At 41.3% G+C, this 19,443-nt stretch overlaps 1 protein-coding gene across 2 annotated transcripts in view; it reads left to right on the top strand.

Moving 5' to 3' along the window:
- Positions 1–986: 986 nt before the first annotated feature.
- The window catches only part of nav2a (neuron navigator 2a), a 220,004-nt gene continuing 201,547 nt past the window's right edge, over positions 987–19,443 (top strand). For both annotated transcript variants that reach the window (XM_084354889.1, XM_084354887.1), the window contains exons 1-2: positions 987–1,071; positions 2,027–2,505. In XM_084354889.1, the coding sequence (XP_084211015.1) occupies positions 2,425–2,505 (81 nt within the window). In that variant the 5' untranslated portion in view covers positions 987–1,071; positions 2,027–2,424. The remainder of the gene's footprint in view (positions 1,072–2,026; positions 2,506–19,443) is intronic.

Raw genomic sequence — 19,443 nt, 5'->3', positions numbered from 1 at the left:
GTTGGACTCAGTATTCAGCTGCAGCGGCGCCACAGTGTCATTGCGATGTCTCTGTGTCGGCGCTAGGTGGCGGTAGAGCCCTCCTTGCCGGAAGTCGCCATGGAAACCGACGGGCGCCTTCAAGGATGTTGCGAGAGAACAGCGGAGCTTCAAGTACTCACTGACGTCATGTTAGGGATGTGAGAGAGAGCGAGTGGGACCCTGATGCTGCCTTCAGGTGCCCCTCGTAAGTTACCGACTGATAAGTACTCAAGATATTCAAAGGGGTTCAATTAAAAGATGTGTGCATTACATAAAAAAACAAACAATGGACAACTATAGCAAACACATCTGTCTTAGGCCAATGGTTAATTATTAACATCAGACTATTATATTATCACTCAGGTCCCCGATTCCTAAACATTACCGTTTTTTATTTTTAGTTATTTACTTTTTCAAGTTAAGTCTGTTTATTGTTCTTTTTGTTTTAAAAAAATAGGTACTGTATACATTGCAGTGGCAGAGCGCAGTGTCAAACATAGAGGAAAGAAAATGTTAAAACAAAGTTTAAGGATTAAAAAAATACATGCCAAAATGGTATTAGAACTTTTTTTTTGTTTTTACAAGGTAACAATTATAACACTAGTTGAGGTAGAGATCGAGTTGTAATTCCATTTCCTAAGAAAATGGATCATATTTTCCCTTCTAACTCCTAAAATGACGATGACATGAACTTCAAAAGGGTCAGAAAATGCTTCTGTATGCAACATACAGAACACTAAAACAGTCTGGTTCGAGAAATGGGATAAATCCAAAGACTATAAAAGAGAACACAGCCAAAGACCTCAAGCTTAAACGATAAAGTATTAACTTAAAAGAACAAAATAATATAAAAAAGCTTTACATGAGATTTTAAGGAGGAAACAGTTTTTGGTGCAAAGAAAATTGAAGCGACAGCTTCAGGTGATGAAGATTCCGACAGCACCTGAACGCAGCAGCTGGCTGCTCCGCTCGCAGCCGGAGGAACGGACAGTGCTACACACGAGGCAGGGACCATCTCCACCGGGAAGGACAGAAACAGACAAGTGCGAGGTGAGCATCGTTTCTGACCACAGATACTGAGCCCTTATGTGTATTTCCTCTCATACTTCATTCATTGTTGTTTAATTGAGGCTACTAGGAACAGTTTCCAGAGAGCTCAGGGCTGCAGCCAGCCTGTCACGCAGCCTATGAGGTCTCAGATTCTCCTGTAGGGATGCTGCAGTAGCGCCAAACCTTCGGCAAGCAGCTTGTTCCAGCTTGTAACTCCAGAGATAATGTTGTTGTTTTTGTCAAGTGCAGGCTCAGTAGTCGTGTTCACTACAATTTACCAGAAGTGAAAAGCACGACAGCAAGTTTTGGACCCACAAAAAGTTAGCTAAATAAGTGTTTTCTCCGTGCTGTCAATGGTGAAAGCTCACACCTGCAAACCGGAGGCAAACTCTGGTTTTTAACTATTTCATACAAGCATTACAGACAAGTTGTCTGCCTGGCTTTACTGACTGATTTTAAAAAAAAATCTTTTTGTACCTAAACAAACTAAATAACAACTGACCTTAAAGTTTTACTTTGTTTATATTCTGGGGACCTTATTTTCCTCTGAGAACAGCTTGTTTATTCAGTTATGGAAAAAAAATATATATCTGAGTTTGTACAATTACCCCATTAATATTGTAAATATAAAAATTCGGGGTTTGAAATTTCTTCTCCAACAATAGGTTGTCCGTAGGCTGCTGAATATGTGTCTTAGCTTGTTTTTGACACTGCAGCCTTTTGCTTTAATGCCTCAGTTTAACTCTGTTTTCCTTCTCAACACAAGCCCTTGTTCACTGTCAGGATGCCACCCTTGACCTTTAAGCTGTGAGTGACAGCAGCTCTGCCTTCTCTGGTCATTTCTTGCTTTTCCTGTCTAAATTGGTGGATCATTCCTGGAAAACAGACAAATTATATGCCCAACTTGCTGCATATAACCTGAAACCTGCCCACTTCTTCTTTTTTTTTTTTCCAGTGGCAGACAGATTGAAACTCAGCCTGTGGAGAGGATCAGGATGATGAAATCTCCATGGCAGCAGTGATGGTTTTGGGAGAGCAAGCAATCCTGGTTATCTCAGGTTTCCGTTCTGTCCCCAGCCCCTCAGGACATAGAGCTGCGAAGAGAAACCGCCAAGAAGCGATATGACTGAGACGAGGCGTGTGGCTGAGGTTGCATCCTCCCAGAGATTGGGTGTCACCTTTTTCATGAAGCAAAGTTGATGGACAGACAGTTTTTCCTATTTTTGCAGAGACATTCATGCACCACAACCGGGAACCGAGTGGGAAGGGGACTTAAATACTTTAAGCAGGTATTTCCCTGTCGTTAAGGCTGGATTTTAAGCAGTGGCAAAGTACTCACTCACTTATGGGAAGATGGAGGCAGGAGCAGAGGCTAGTCCACAGCAGCACTCGAGGAGGAAACAAGTGCTGCACTGCTTGGAGGACCAGAAAAGGGTGAGTTAACGACTGATCCTCCTTATCTACCAAATCTACCTGTCTGCTCTGTGTTGCGTTATGGCTTGAGAGTACAAACCAGGCTGAGTGAGTGCTCGTGTATGGACAAGCAAGCTTTGGAGTATTGAGTTGAGCCCGGACAGGCTGATACACGGGAGATCAACATGCAAAACATAATACATACAGATTTGACTACTCTTGAATGCCTTCTCTGGTAAATATACATCAGTTTTGAAAGGTTTGAGAACATCCCCTAACCGGAGGTCTTTGAAAGCTACATTTAGATTCAAAAGAAGATTTAAAACTGTCTCATTGCAAAGACAAAAATGCCTTTACTTTGTCATGGAGGAGTTCTTAATATCTGCACAAGTCTCTGGCATCATTGCATTGTGACCTAGTCTGACCTTCACCAGGAAAACCAACTGAGGTGTCAAAGGAAGCATGACTGGTTTGATTAAAAGCCAAAGAGTCTGTGAGAGCGTGTGAAGGCGTCTGTGAAGTCTTCTTTGATGGTTTGTGGTTGTGTAGAATTACTTGAGCTGTCTGCATTAGGATTGATGGAGCACTTGATACCGTGACTAATTTTCCCAGTGCCAGCTTCGCTCTGCATTTTCCACACGATATTGACGTGGTGCTATAGTTGCATGCAAACCTCACAGCTCTAGTTTGACTGTAGATGAAAGGAATACATGGTTGTATGCTGAAAAACCTCGACAGCTCCTTTTCTTGAGTGTATGAACCCTTTTGCATGGTATCAGATACATTCAGAAAAACTTGCTTCTCTTCTTACAGTAAAGCTGATACTTTGGAGATACAAGGTTTTCACTCGACTCTGCAATTGTGATAGATTGGGACGGAGGCACCAGGCGACAACCCTGCACAGGATAAATAGACGTCTGTGTTGAATCAGAGCACATTAGTCTTCGTTTTAATGTGGAGGCATACTGAATTTCTTCTGCTTGCTTGCAGTGAAAACTGATTCAGCTGATTTACAGCTTTAATGCTACGTTCAGTGCTCTTTTTACAGTGTACAAACCTGCCCAGTTTGGCAAACCCAAGACGCTTGGTAACATCAGTGGCAACATTAGGCGGGCTGCTGTTAGTGTGTTCATCTCAATCGTGCCATTGTTTCTCACAGTTTTCTTAGATTAACTTCCTCAGTACAGCGAGCCAACTAACTTTGTTTCAAGCTTCTGAGGCTGAACACAGTTATGTTACGGACATGTGGTGCAGAGATGAAGAACCTTGTTGAACAGCGATGCCTTACAGCAAATCTAAGGGGAAACACAACCTCAAATTTAGGAACACTTATTTCCTCCACCTCTTCACCAGTGCCATTTGCAACTTTGTCAGATATATTCTCGATTAGAAGCAGCTTTATTAGTGAGAGTGGTGTCAAAAATGCTGCTTAATCATAACAATGGTTGTATACCTGCAGAAGGGTATTTCCTTTCATGCAGGCGCAGAACGCGCGTTGGCCGCCAGCTGTGATTTTTGCGTTGTGTTCAAATGCAGCTTTTTGGCGAAGATAAAGCAGACATGAGTCGGCCTTTGCCACAGCTAGTTCTCTGATGTCAGATGGCAAATAGTCTGGGTGGGTGACCTCACCTGGGTTTCAAAAACGTGGGGTCCACTGCCCAGGGCAGCTGCAGATCAAACAGCTGATGGGGCTAACACGGTCAAAGCATGCATGCTAGAGTTAGAAGTCTGGTTCTGATCCAAATGATGTGGAGAGCCTATGTATTTACTCCCTTGGTACAGATGTGCCAGGGATCACATTTGATAAGAAGGTTTACTTCTTACTTGTTTCTTCGCTGTCCTTCCTGGTCCTCCCCCTGTAAATAATTGATTTGATCAGGTGTGTTAAATTAGTCACTTGGGATTATGTAGAACATGAATATTAATTGATGCGACCATAGTCCCAGCTGCTGTTTTCCAATTTTCCACACTGCAGAGCTGCTCTCAGGATGCTAAGTGACACACTGAGCAGCAAAAGGACTTCAACATTTCTATCCAGTGGTTGGTTTAAGCATGACGCCCACTGTTTATGAATCCCACCCAGACAAGGTTTTTTTGTCAGCATTGTAGTTGCTACGGTAACCAACCCTGACACCGTTCATAAATTCAGTTTTTGCGCTCTGCATGCTCAATGACTTATCACCAGCGACATGCCTAGATTTCATTAGAAGTCTCAGTTGCAGCTGCAAAAGTGGCGGCATCATCAATCGGATCCCAGACGAGGCCAGACGCGCTGAGCTCTCCTGGGAAGAGAGGTTGTGCCAGACTGAGCCAATACTCACCTTCCCTCTTAATGGACATCAGCCGACTTAAATAAATTGAAAGCACTGAGGTATTAACGTGGACACACCGGCTTCCATTGTCGGAGAATTACCTGAGGCTTCCATGCAGCAAGGTTCAATGTCCCCCGACAATTACCCAGGCTGCGTGAGTTCAAGATGCTATATGTGATACTCATCCCAGTAGGAGGTAATTGGATTTTGTTCCCTTTTGTAGATTTACTCTTTCACATGTCCCCAGCTCTATATATTAATGTTCATTGAGCAATCATGAACCTATATGGGAGAGCAGAGGAGAATCAGGGATGTATTGTGTTGTGGTGAATGAGGGCTCAGTGTTTGATGGAGCAGAACTGCAGACTTTGCTACACTCAGAAACCTGTCTATTTGTACTTAGTTGGGATTGAAATAAGTTTCAATAAGATTGGATCTTTAGTGTTATGAATTTTCCATCTGCAGACAGGAAATGATTAAGGAACGTACAGTATGTCCCTTGTTGTAGCTCTAACTGGCAGAGGAGAATCACATGGAGCATAATGTAACCTTTTCAGAACCTGTTAAAAACCTCCATCAACACTGAACAAAGCATTAAAAAAAGAGTAAAAAGAGTAAAAGTATGTATATACTACCATGCACCTGTGAAGCACCAGCATCAGAAGTTGTTCAGTTTGACCAAAAGTTATTTGGTTCCTGATAATCAGATGATTCTTGGGAGGACAGCGACCACTCCAGCAGGTCTTAGCCAACATCTTAAGACATCTTTCAGCAGTATGAATGAGCACCGGTGCCACCAGTGTAAAAAGCCCGAAATAAAATGATTCATCAGAATACATATTCATCAGTCAAGTGATTCACTGGACTGAATAAGCAAAGGCTAAACACCAACACATACGGTTGAATGCTGAATAGTTCCTGAGATTAAAACGTGAATTGTCATAATGTTTACATCTGTCTTTTTTCAATAAATTCTGACTCTGAGTCATAGGAAATGATTTAGAAACAGTTATACGCAGCCAGCACTGGAATCTAATTCTACAAATCGTATAATACTAATGATATTAGTGTAGATTAATCTTTATCTGCAACTGCATAAATACCAAGCTTAAACTCTTGGTACAGTCCTCAAGTCTGAAAAAAGAGATTTCCTTTCTTAGCTGCTTAAAGAAAAGTTGGCTTTTGTTTGACCATATTCTACATATTCATCCTTTTTGATTCACTCATTGTGTCTCCTCTCCATCACAGATTTATGTGAGCCAGCGTGAAATTCAGTTGGAAAGATTTTAATGCCTGTGAACCAGGTTTAGACAGGCATGCTTAATTTATTGGAGCACAGTCAAAGAAAAGGAGCTGTGAGCTGATTTTGATTAACAATGTCTGAACATCATATTGGACAGTTGGCATATCGCTGCCTCCCATACAGCCTGGATCCTGAGAGAGCGCTGATGAAACACTGAGTTCTGTGTTACTGAACTGCTCTTTGATTTATAGCCTGACCTCACAGTGAGTTGTGGTGAATACAGTACAGATTTACAGCACTGATGTTGAACCTAGTGTTGATATAACCCTGTGTTTCCCTTTAGTCATGTTTTGAAGTTGCCTGGTGTGTTTGGTGAGAAAGCAGTGCTCACAATATCTTTATTATGCGAAGTGTCAGAACACGAACTGGGCTTCGTTATGCTGAGAAAGTGCGAGGTCCTCAAACAGGCAATCAGGAGAACATAAAGACTGAGTTTGACAGCAGATCTCAACCTCTCTCACGGGCGTCTGTGAGAGATGACGAAGGGCATTCACAAGGTGACAGGGAGCATTCTGTAATGGAATGTATTATTGATTCAGCCCATTGACAATAAAAGGGATTTGACACTAATTGCTCAATCAGGACCATTGGAAATTATGTATTTATTTTCACTAGTCGTTTCTGACTGCTCATTACGAGGCGTTTGATACGGTTGGGTGGGGTTCTGTAGGATAATGAGGTGTTTACAGTGGTTGTGTGTGCTGCTCTGCTGCAGTTACTCTCTAACAGCCTCATAATTAGCTCAGAGACACAGATGAGTGGGAAACCCTACATGGCTTTGTTTATTTCCTTCACAAGATGGACTTAATCCTGAACCCCAGGATACAGTTCATACCCCGCAGGAGAAGCCTGCTTTAGTTTTTCTTCCCATGGCTGCCAGGCTCTAGTGATTTCCTGCCTGGGAAGACTCGTGAATGTCCTTTTTTAATGATCTTAATATGGTAAGCTATCAAGCATAATGTACAGCATGCTGACATGCACACCGGCAACACCTCCAATCATCCATCTATCCATACATTGTCACAGTGCCAGCAGGCTAAGCATGGAAGCCAACTCATCTTTTTTCCCTAGCTACTTCCTCCAGCTCCTTCTGGGGGATCTCATAATCTACCAATGTCATATTGGATATGTCATTACTCCAGCTTAGTGCATCTGGTGACTTTTACAGGTTTTGATTGAACAGAACAAACTTTTTTCTCAAGTAAATGTGCAGCTGTGGAAATGGAAAGATCCAGCTGAAATGTTTATTCTTTCTTCTAAGATAATTACTTCATGTCGTAAGAGTTAAGGTGTTTGTCTTGACTACAACAAGTGCCTCACTTGTATCAAATTACGGGCTGTCCACACCATAAACAATAACCATAACTTTAACTATAATGGTAACGATGTGAGCATCCACACTGATGAATGAAAACATTCAGTAGACAGTGGTGCCAAGCTTGCGTTGCACACTCTTTGTGGGCAGCTTATTTTGACGACCTGTCACTGCTGTAGCCTACATTGCATTGAGAAACAAAAGGAAAACAGAAGGATGAGCTCATGAAATCCTACAGAGATGAGACACTCAATTTTTCATATATGAGTCAACATCAATTATCTTGGCAGCCGTTAAAGAGGACAATCAGTAAAGACAAAACGAACTTCAGGGACCCCATCAGCGCCAAAGACAGTTTGGCAGTATGTCTGAGGTAATTTGCAGCCTAATATTACGTTATATAAGTTTTTAATAAGGGAACATTATGCACGGTATGTTCAAATTCAGATTCATATTGATTGGCAGTGTTCATCAAATTGCACTGAAAGTAATCCAAATGATGTTGTTTGCCGCAGTTGTCGTAGTTGTGGTGTGGACTCCACCATCCACCAGAGTCAGAACGATTTTTAAAGCAGTCTATTATGTTATTGTTAAAGTTATTGTTCTTGGTGTGGAGTGCCCTTTAGTGTGCTTTTAACGATTACGGAGGCAACAGAATTTTTTTTACATTTCCTGCTTCCTCTAAAGTGTTTCCTCCAACAGTGGACACTTAGCCAGACATATGGGCAAGGTCACTGTGGCCGTACCCTCCCTGAGCTGCCAACCTGCTCATTAGGACGGCAACATCTGTGCTAACCACCACTCAGATTGCTGCAGACAGTGCCCTCTTACATTATTCTCTTAAACAAGCTAACATACAGTGAAGGTCATACCTTTTTGACCAGACACCTGAACACATTTGAATAATGACTGGTATCTTTGCTCTCAGCGAGAATCGACGATCGACTCCGAACCCCAACCCGACATCCATTAGATTTGGTGATCACCGCCACGAATCAGCTCTCCACCGTTACATTGGCTTGTTGCCTAGATATGGAGAGCGACCAGAGAGGTGACAATTTGTCATTGACAGGGTTTGATTGATGATGTGTGCCAGCCGCTCTGCACTGCTGGTATCGAAAACTAATTGAATGTAATACCAGAGAGATAGGATAGCATGATGACAGATGAGCAGCCTTGTGAGGTTATTTAGAACCTATTGTGGACATTATCCCCCTTTTAACAGTTGTGTCCTTTCCTGACTGGATCACTCAGATAAGTGATTACCATCTTTAGTGATCATAGTGGCTGACTCTTGTTATCTTATTTAGCTCAGGTGCTATGTTGCTCAAGCAGACGTCAACCATTTTCTTTTAAAGATTTTCAGTTAACCAATAAAGAATCAGCATGAGAAGCAGGTTCTGGCACTTTGTGATAGTGAAAATCTCATGAATGCTGTTTTGCCAGTAGAGATGAGGGCTCTTTTAGGCTGTGGTTAAGCTTTTCTTGCAAACCAAGGCAGCTGCAGAGGAGAGACAGGGGATTTATTTTGGTGAAGGACTGTGTTTGCCCAGTCATGCAGCACTGACGAGCGCTGGGGCTCAGGGGTTTGGATTGGGTAGGGGAGGAGGGGTTCAGAGGGTGGAGGTGGGACCAGGCAAGTAGCTCTGAGGCTGGGGGTGGGGAGGATGCTGCACTCAGGATGCTGCTTGGCCCTCAAGAGCCATCTGGCCCTCACCCTCTCCCCGCGCCCTGAGGGAGGGTGAAGGACAGGTGGCAGGGGCTGGTGGGATGGCCTGGACTTCAGCTATGGGGCAACACGATTGGCTAGCTGGGCCCCCTAAAACACCGACCCCTCACATACCAAACGCCTGCTCAGCTTCGTGTCAGGAAGGACATCCTCGATGACCCTAGAAAGAAATCTTCTGCCTTCAGTCTGAATTTAGAGTCATTTTTTGGTACTTTTTTAATGCATTTACAATTTATACTAGGTGGACAAATTATTACAAATATTATAAATAGTTCTATTGATTATAGACATTTAAATAGTTTGGTAATGAGACACATTTTGCCCCTTTGAGCAGTAGTAGCTTAATCTTCTCTACATGCGTACATATTTGTAACACAGCGGTTGAAGTGAAACATCAAAATATGACAGTTTAACAAAATAAAAGATAAACCAAGTGTTATCTCATCTAATTTTATGTAACAAAATACAAGATGAAATAACCAATTGATATGCAAGTGTACACAGAAAAGCTGCATATTTCCCCCTCATTTTAATTGCATGAACAGTTTTCTTTTATTTAAGACAGCATTTTTGCCCGAAGTCTCCATAAATATTCTGTTATAGTAGAAAAAAGGCTGGTGATGAACTTGTTCTGTTTCATAAAGCCGTACTGGTAAAAGAACAACACACGGCTGAATTTGGACTCCACAAATCAACAAGATATCGGCATTTTCAGCGGAGTTGTGACTGAAGTTGCTGTGTGTGACAGCTCGAGCCTATACGGCTGGATAAATGATGTCGTCAGTATAACACCCAGCAGGGTGTGTGATGGTCCGGCTGTCTTGACTCACACAACATTGTAATCCCCGTCTGGGGGTCAGTGGCCAGGATCTGGTTCAGTCTGGTTCAGGGGAGGTGCTCTGCTGATGAACAGGTGCTCCAGCTCGCTCCTGTGGCGACAGGATTTCCTCTCTGCCGTTGTATACATATGCAAACACACACACACAGAGAACAACACATCTTTTTAATTGTTAATTGTTTCAGCAGGTGGCCCTGAATTGGGAACGGTCTTTATAAATTAAGTACTCTTCAGTCTTTGGTTTCATTTCATTGAATAATGAAGTAATAATTAAAGCTGAGAACTAGGGTTTGTCATACAAGCTGTCTACCCCCAATCAGACATAAAGGCTGCTTCCACTTTCACTGATTAATTATTTTCGCTTTAAGAGTCAATTAGATGGATTCTTGCCAGTGGATATAGTTGGAATTATTAGATTTGCATTTGTTTTTTCATTTCAAGCTCATAAAAAATATAGATTCATGTGCAGCTCCTGTGAGGATAGCTTCAGGCTCAGGTTGTATGTGACTGGAATAGATAGAAACAGGTAGGTGAGACTTAAGAGATTTAAACTGCATTGCGTCGTTTGTTGCTGCTGGCATCTGAATACATGCCAAAGCCCTGTGCCTCCAGATCAGCATGTATGATACTGTAAGTGGGTCTTTCTTTGCCTCATTGACTTAATGTGAGTCCACTTCAGCCTTTGTTCTAGAGAGACAGAGTTATCTTGTGTCTGCAGTGTGTGTGTGTGAGAGAGGGATTGAGCGGTTGTCCCAGCTTCTCCAGGTTATGTTTTCTCCAATCCCTGCCCTCATCTTCATCCTGGGAAATACAGTTGGAATTGAATTTTACACACCAGGAATTTTCCAAGTGATAAGGAGGGATGAGGGGCAGAAAAGGTGCTGCTTTTTATCTGTAGCCTCAAATGTGGAGCTGGAGGTTCTTCATGTTCCTCCATCCAATCCCAGACACACACACACACACACACACACACACACACACACTCCACAGCCTCTTAACCTCAGTCCTACCTCTATCATTGTGCCCAAATAGCCAAGGCTGTTTTGGAGGCTGCAGACAAAAGAACGTGGAGGAAAGGGAAGGTGGACAAGCTTTCTCTACATCAGCCTCCTTTGTTACAAGAAATAAAGATTTCCGTCATGTCTTGTTCAATGAAATATTGCTGGACAGTGTTTGCCTGCAGGGCTTTGGGCACACAAATGGCACTGTGATGATGAACAGTGGTACTAAGGGAACATGGGACCTTGTTTTAAAATTAGCTGTAGGCCTGTTTTTCCACAAGGAAAATTATATTTTTGCTGTTGCTCAAATGTTATCATTTAATTATTGATATGATTCACAAGTAGTGGGAATGATTTTTGCATCACAGGTGTCACTTCCACTGAAAAAACTATTAAAATCATCATCATGTGACATTTGTTGTTGTCAGTACCACATAAAGATGTTTTCTTACATCTGGAGAACAGGGCATCTCTGCAGCACTACAGTACCTCATTATAATGCTGTTTTGTCACACATTTACCTTTATTGGAAAAACTGCAGCTTCTGCGATTTGAAAACTGTTATTTCGATGTGTTGTTTATTTTATTATAATGGTGCAGCCCTAAACAAGACTAAAACCAAAAACATAAATCCACAGCTACACAGATAACGTGCCTCTCAAATGGTAATTGGTTGCATCTTTATGAAATCCAAGCCATTCATTGTAGTGCCTGTGTTGTAGCTTCCATGAAATAATTTGAGATAATTTATCTGCCATCCTACTGAGGGATTAAACCTCAATGCTTGTTTTATCTTTCTTAATAAATAATCCTGTTTTATTCATGGAACAGATTTTCCACCAGTGTCTCTCCCAGCATGTAAGCCGCTGAACATGAAGTGATGAATCAGACAATGATTTCCTGTCTCCAGTACCTTCCCCCAGCCTCTCTCCACCTTCCCAGACACCGCTGTTGCTTTTCTCTGCATTTAAATGCACTCTCTAGTCAATGTGCTGCAAGGGAGTCAGGGGTAGTGGTGAATCTGGAGGATGAATAGCTACACAGCATGCAGAGGTGGGAAGTAGCTAATTACAACTGCTTGTTGCTGTTCTTGAGGAATGATGCTTGTGGCTTGGAGGTGTTTTTCTGTCTTTTGCATGTTGGGTAGCAGAACAACTATGTATGTTTCATTAGAAATGGTCATATCACCCCAACAGTTTGATGATTGGGAAACATTCTCAGCTGCATCAGATGTGTTGTTGATTGTGAAGCAAAAACAGTTTAATCTTCTCTCGCACAGCAGTTGCTCTTCGGCAACAAATTGAAAGATAAAACAGATCAAATGCAAGTCTAGTTTTTGTACTTCACTTCATATTATGCAACTGTTGCAATAGATTTACCATCAAAAACTTTTTTTGGTCCACTTGGGGGCAGGGAACACAGCATGACCTTGTTAAATGTAAACTTGATTTTCATTCCTTTTTTTTAGATCTGTTGTTAGTTGCTACCAACTCCTGAGGGAAATGTCTTGCTGCTAATTATTCCACTATGTTTAACCAGCTAGTTGCTTACTGTGTCTGTCTGACAGTTGGTGCTGAGCCGGTAGTGTACAGTGGGTTTCTAGAGGTTTATCGCTGAAACCATTGCATGCTGTTTTTTTAAACAACACTATGAGAGCGCTGAGCGTGAAGAAGATGGTCGTTACCGTCTTGTTCACGCTCAGCGCTCTCATAGTGTTTTTTTTCCTTTCTTTTGCATAAACAGCAAAACAACGAGCTGAGACTCACTATTAAGTTCAGTGAAGCCGAGGGATGCTGCGGATTCTGATGATAATTCTCTGCAGGTTCTGCACTACTGTCAAGTTGTTTTCACACTGTTATAAATGTATTGATAATAGCTGCTTTGACAAATGATCATTGTGATGGCAGACAGTTGAGACCAAGTTGTTGTGAATACTGTAAGCAAATAAGGCAAAGCTGCACTGTTTTCACCCTCTATGTGAAATTGGTGTGAATGTGATGCTTTTTGCAGTTTAAATAGGTAAAATGTGTGAATGTCTCTGATACTGCTTTAACTTTTAGTTGTAAGAGCATGACGTGAATTTATTTAATCATAAGTTTACCTCCCATGACTAGAAAAATCTAGATTTTAATGACCCTTTTAATTACAGACATATTATTTAGTCTACTCTGAGCAGGTAGTTAATTAGATAACAACATGCACAAAGTGGTTATGATTTGAGCAGTTTTTCTTAAATTGGAGTCCTGTGCTGCTATCTGCACAGCCGATTTCATACTCCAGTAAAATTTGACTGTCTTCATTTCAGTTGTAAGTGTAATGGCTCATTAGTAGAGTTACCGCAGATTACACACAGCATTGTATATATACAGATATGTAATATTTGTGTCACAGTGGGTCAGGAGTTTCTTTTCCCAGGAGAGTGTGTGGTGTCGTGTCCCCCTGATGGCTGCTCAGCACTATTTTGGAGGGTAGTGCTGCAGTCATGCTGTAATTGAGCCATTCAATTCCTGGGAGAGCACTAAGCTTGAGCAGGTAGTTAATTAGATAACAACATGCACAAAGTGGTTATGATTTGAGCAGTTTTTCTTAAATTGGAGTCCTGTGCTGCTATCTGCACAGCCGATTTCATACTCCAGTAAAATTTGACTGTCTTCATTTCAGTTGTAAGTGTAATGGCTCATTAGTAGAGTTACCGCAGATTACACACAGCATTGTATATATACAGATATGTAATATTTGTGTCACAGTGGGTCAGGAGTTTCTTTTCCCAGGAGAGTGTGTGGTGTCGTGTCCCCCTGATGGCTGCTCAGCACTATTTTGGAGGGTAGTGCTGCAGTCATGCTGTAATTGAGCCATTCAATTCCTGGGAGAGCACTAAGCTTGGCGTTAGAACAGATGTTTTTCATGTGACTCTGTCTATAGTTAAGACACAATCAATGTAAATAACAAGCAGCTGGGGTGACGGGAGGGACAGGGTTTCTACTTCAGGAGGAAGGGGGACCTGCTAGGAAATATGTAGATGTTACAAGAATGATTATGAGCACATTTGTTTTCATTTAAACAATTATAATTTTGAATTTTCAAATACTAATGCCCTGCTATGTGTTGCATCTACAAAACTGAAGTACTCCCGAAGGGAGTCATGCGAAATGTTTTAATCTGTAGGACATCATGTAAACTCAGGCTGTTTGTGAATGAGGCCTGATATTGATGGTTGCACCATAGAAATACAATATGCAAACAAAAAGGTGTGCTTTTGCAGTCAGGTATTTGCATACATTTGACGCACTGAAGGTGATTGAGGCATAACTATGTTAAAAAATGGCTTAGATAACAATCATCTTATAATAAATGTATGATGTTTTGGAAATGATTACATTTGCACCAAAACCTCAGCAAAGAAATTTGAGAATTTAGACAAAAACATGTTTCTAGCCACAGTAAATAAACAGCCTCCACACACTCCACAAAACTGGAGCAACATATAATGGCAATATATCAATAAGGGGTATAAGGGGCTCTAGGTTTCAGTTATTTTATCAGGTTGCTTTCTTTTTGTAGGTAGGATTGGCTGAAGTGTAAATAGATTTTGAACTTTTGACATCAGTATCAGACATCATTATGGTTGGGCAATATATCGATATATCGGATTGTCTTGTATTTTGTTTTGTTTGTTATCGTGATACGGCATGAGTGTTTTCTGGTTTTACCAGCCGCATTACAGTAAAGTGATCTAATTTCCTGAACTTTCTCGCCCAGCCCTTGCATGCTTATGAGAATTTAAAATATCAAGATACAACATTATTTGAAGGTCATATCACCCAGCCCTACATTTGATAAAATTCATATAAAAATGTCAAACTAAATTGAAATTGATTGCCAGAGAGAACCAGAGAATGCAGCAGGGATAATCCACCCTCACATGTGTAAAATGATCCTTGATATTCGCTATTCATGGATAATCCCGGCATTGAGCAACACCAGACCCAGACACTTAACTTCTTCATTTAGGCATCAGTATTGCATCATGATGTACGCAGCTTACGATCTATAAACTCTCCAGACACAGTCTAGATAATCCATAATGTCAAAACTGTCTCGGTGAAAATGCAGTTTGTGTTGCTAATTAGACGAAGGTCTTGTTTGAGGTGAAGTGAGACTGGTCTGTTGCAAGGGTCAGTTCAGGACACAGGGTGGACATATGGAAGCCTCCGAATTCAGGGGTCAACCTGTATTGGATGATATGGTAGCAGAACATGTAAAACACACACACACACACACACACACACACACACACACACACACACACACACACACACACACACAATAATCCAGGCCTCCCACCTCCCTCCTCCTCCTCCACAGCAACCCCCATCCTAGTATCACTTACAAACATAATCAATACAAGCTCTCTGCTGTTATTGATCCAGCAACGGTGTATACACAGCTGCTGCACCCAGACTCTGGCCTCCTGCCTGGAATCAAGGACCCAGAAAAGGACACTTGATCACCCGCACCTGGTTCTCCTCAGCCATCTCCAAGATGTGCCGAGCACAGGGGGATCAAGGGTGAATACGGACATGAAAGGCTCCGACAATTAATCAGTGTTTGTTAGGAAATCTGTTTGTCGCTGATCAATGATTCGCTTTCTTCAATATAATGAAGTGTGCTCTTGAATTGTAACTCCAAGGCTTTGTAAAGACTGATGAGTAACTTTGAGTGCTGACCTTTTGATTAGCAATCAAAACATTCAGGATGGTTTGAATGGCTGCACCTTTTTTTGCCAGTGTCAACCACTGAAAGGGATATTTAAGCTAACTACAATGATGACGTATGCTCTGGAGATGCATGAAGAAGGTGTGAAGCAACATAGGCACTATAGTGAGTTTTAACTGCTAACTAATCCGCTTAATTTGGGTGGCACCAAAAACAAAAAACATCAAATAAGGATGCCTTAAAATGTACATCTGTGTCCTCTGAGCCAAGAAAAATGCTGTTTCTATGAAGAGAAATGAGAGCGCTATTCCAGCCAATTCCAGGAAATGCACTGATTAATGAGTGTCAAGTCTTATTTTTTTATTTGTTTTTAACTGCTATGAACACTAAAGAAGATCACCTCCATCGTGATGAGAAAAAGTTACATGTACTGGGATCCTGCCAGGATAACTAGCTGGCTAGTTGACAGGGGCAGTTTGTCCAATAAATGAGCTGCTGATGAGGCTGTTGGGGTTTTGTGCACAAGCCAAAGATATAAAATTATGTAGATGAGTTATAAGTGCAGTACTTCCATGAAGGGCCACCTACTCTGCCGGGAACCTTTTTTGTATTGTACAATTCAGTCCTTTAACCAACTCATTTTCCACCAGTTAATGACATTATTGTGTTGCCTTGACTGGAGGCAGAATGCACCATTAGTTTATCTGACAGCAGTGGATGTGGCCCTAAACAATGTTAGCTAGATGGTCAATTCAGTTTCTCACAGTATTTGTACATTGAGCATCCTGTTATGAGTTCAATTTGAATTATAGCTCTATAAAGACACACATAAATGTCTTTGTTGAAATACTGTATATGACAACTTCTCTGTTTTGTACAGAACGCGTTGAATGGCAGTGTTAAAGATATATTATGTAACATTTTCTCACTAAAATCTGTAAAAGACTAGACCTTTGCAGTGTTTCCCACACATAGACTTTAATTGGGCGGGACACCCAGGTATATTTGGTGACCAGTTTTAAAGACATTTTAAGCCTTTTTAAAAAAATGTGTGCATGAACATTTCTGTTTGACTCATATACATAGATTTTCCTTATCAATGGTTGTTGTTTAACAATAAAGACAGCAATTCCTATGGTCCCACAATTTTGTTTTGTTTTGACTGAGAGACCTCTAGCGGCAGAAATTACATACTGTGTGTGTAATTCTAACCATGTTATTATTGTGCTACAATTTGCTTATATTTAGGCAGTGTGTATACAAACAAACTGCAAAAATGCTCCAAAGTAAACTTTTCTTATGAGGTTTGGTCTAAAGAAATCAAACTGCCGACGTGATTGCATCATCCTCTGTGATTGATGGTTGCCTGAAGGCTCTTGTATAGCGTGGTGATAGGATTGAATATTGCCTGGAGGATCTGAAGGCAGCTCTGCCCATAATGACAGCAGGCTGTAACTGCACCCTGGGAATTCAATTATCTTTAATTTTACCTTTCCCACTTGGACGTATTACCCTCTGTCAGAGCCAATCAGTATAATCAGATCAAATCAAATATGATGTGTTTTCCTCTGATTGATTCATGCATGAATTGGGCAGGCTGCTTTGGCATAATGAAATTGTTGCAATAACCTGCAAGAACTGTAAGTCCTCACTATTTCAGATGTGGTATTATTGACATTCATTTAATCAGAGGACCTGAGGTAATGCGATACTGTCAGAGCCTCGTGTTTTTGATTAATTAGAAATGATACAGGGATTAGTGAAAAATGATAAGGTCTTGAAGGAGTTTGATGGTATTAACGGTGGCTGGATTCACATTTAATAGAATTGGTTTGAGTTGTTGCAGAGAAAAGATACATCACTGACTCCCATCCACAGAGCGTAACCCCAGAGACTGGAGTTCAATCCCTGCATCAGCACTTTGCCTCTCTGTGTTCCCCCTTTCATCTCTCTCCACTTTCTTTCTTAAAGGGACAGTTCACCCCAAAATCAGAAATCCACATTTCCCCTCTTACCTGTAGTTCTATTTATCCATCAAATTGTTTTGTTGTGAGCTGCTGAGTTTATTTGAGAGATTGGCTGTAGAGGTGTCTCTACAGCCTCTCTTAAATATAATTGAACCAGATGACACTTGGCTCATGGTGCTTAAAGCAGTGGTGATGCTGCCTTTCAAGAAATCATGACCCAGTTACTCAAGATAATCAAAAGACCCTGTTGTGAACAGTTTATGGAACGACACCCATCAGCCATATCACCATGCAGAAATACACGTGCATCTGCTCATGGATAAGGCTCATGCTCGTGACAGTCCCAAATGAAAACATTACTGGTGTCCTCCTGAGCTGAGCTGTAATGTTAGCTAGCTTAGTCAACCAGCCTCTCATCCATGAGTAGATGCACGCTTCCTTCTTCGATCTGAAGGACATGAGAAAGTTCCCAGATGAAACTGTTCACAGCAAGGTCTGTAGACTATCATGACTAACCGGATCATGATTTTTGTTAGATTCTGGAGAACTGTTGAGTTTTTCAAATGTATTTTTTTGCCGCTTTGAGCAACACAAGCTGAGTGCCATCTAGTTCCATTATATTTGAGAGAGGGCAGACCTCTCTAAGGCTGATATCTCCAAGCAACTCAACAACTCCCAACAAAACAATCTAGATGGATAAATAGCACTACTGGTAAGAGGAAAACTGTGTTTTTGATTCTGGGGTGAACTGTCTGTTTAGATAAATTAAACCAGCAAAATGATCAAATGTATAAGTCTGAGAGAGACAATACCCCACTAAATAAACTTTTACCTTATTTTCAGAAGGACATTAGCGAAGATGCTTGTTGTGCGATACCGTTGTTCGAAAAAGCTTGTTTAATGTCAGTAGCTGAAAAAATGTTTCAGACCTCTTTGGTTTAGTTTAGTTTTCAATAGCTCGTTACTTTCCTGCCTTGTTTTCATTTCACTACTCATTTGTGACCTGATGAAATCATGCCACAGTTTTTCACTGCAGTTGTTTGGGCATTTTGCTGTTTTCACTTACAATTACTCTGCATCTAAACATGCAGCCTCTTCATTTGTTTCAGGGGCTCTGATAGAAAGAAGGTTATTTTTAACTTAACTCAACCTTTGCTGCAACACAATGCAATGGGTTCTGATCATGCAATACATGCAAGGGCAAGTTCCAGCACTTTCTCATGTGAAAGTATTAATTTTACTGTGTACCTCTCAGTTACCCAAGAACTTCCTGTGATCTCTGAACTTCCCAGAGCTCTAAATGTTGCATCATAGTATTAGAAAACAGTGTTTTGGCTTCAAAATGCATTTGTTAAAACTGGATATAATGGTTCCAATTTCATCTGGCACCTGTAGCAACACACCCACACCAATGCATTCCCTGGACTTTTCTAACACAGTGCTGTTTTTCTCTAAACTGATCCTTATTCCCAACAGTTGGTGCTAATGCAGTGCTGACTGTATTTGAGTTTTACAGTGGTGTCATGTCAGGATTAAGCGTTTCACCTCGTCACAATGTTACTCGTGCGATGATCAGATTAAAGTGTCTAACAAGACTCTTTCCTCTCTATTATGAACCACACATGCACACACACATCTGTGTTGTGGTGGTGGTTCCCATCACTTTTGAAGGTAGAGGTGCTTGTGTAAGCACTACAGCAGGGGTCACCCAACATGGGGCTCAAGGACGTCGCACTAATGTAATCTTAGCTGTTAATAGGACTCTGAGGGAGGGTATG

This window comes from Pagrus pagrus (genome assembly GCF_965226575.1).
Source record: "Pagrus pagrus genome assembly, chromosome: 1".
NCBI lineage: Eukaryota > Metazoa > Chordata > Actinopteri > Spariformes > Sparidae > Pagrus > Pagrus pagrus.
Note: the sequence above shows the minus strand (reverse complement) of the source record. Positions and strands in the feature narration are given on the sequence as shown.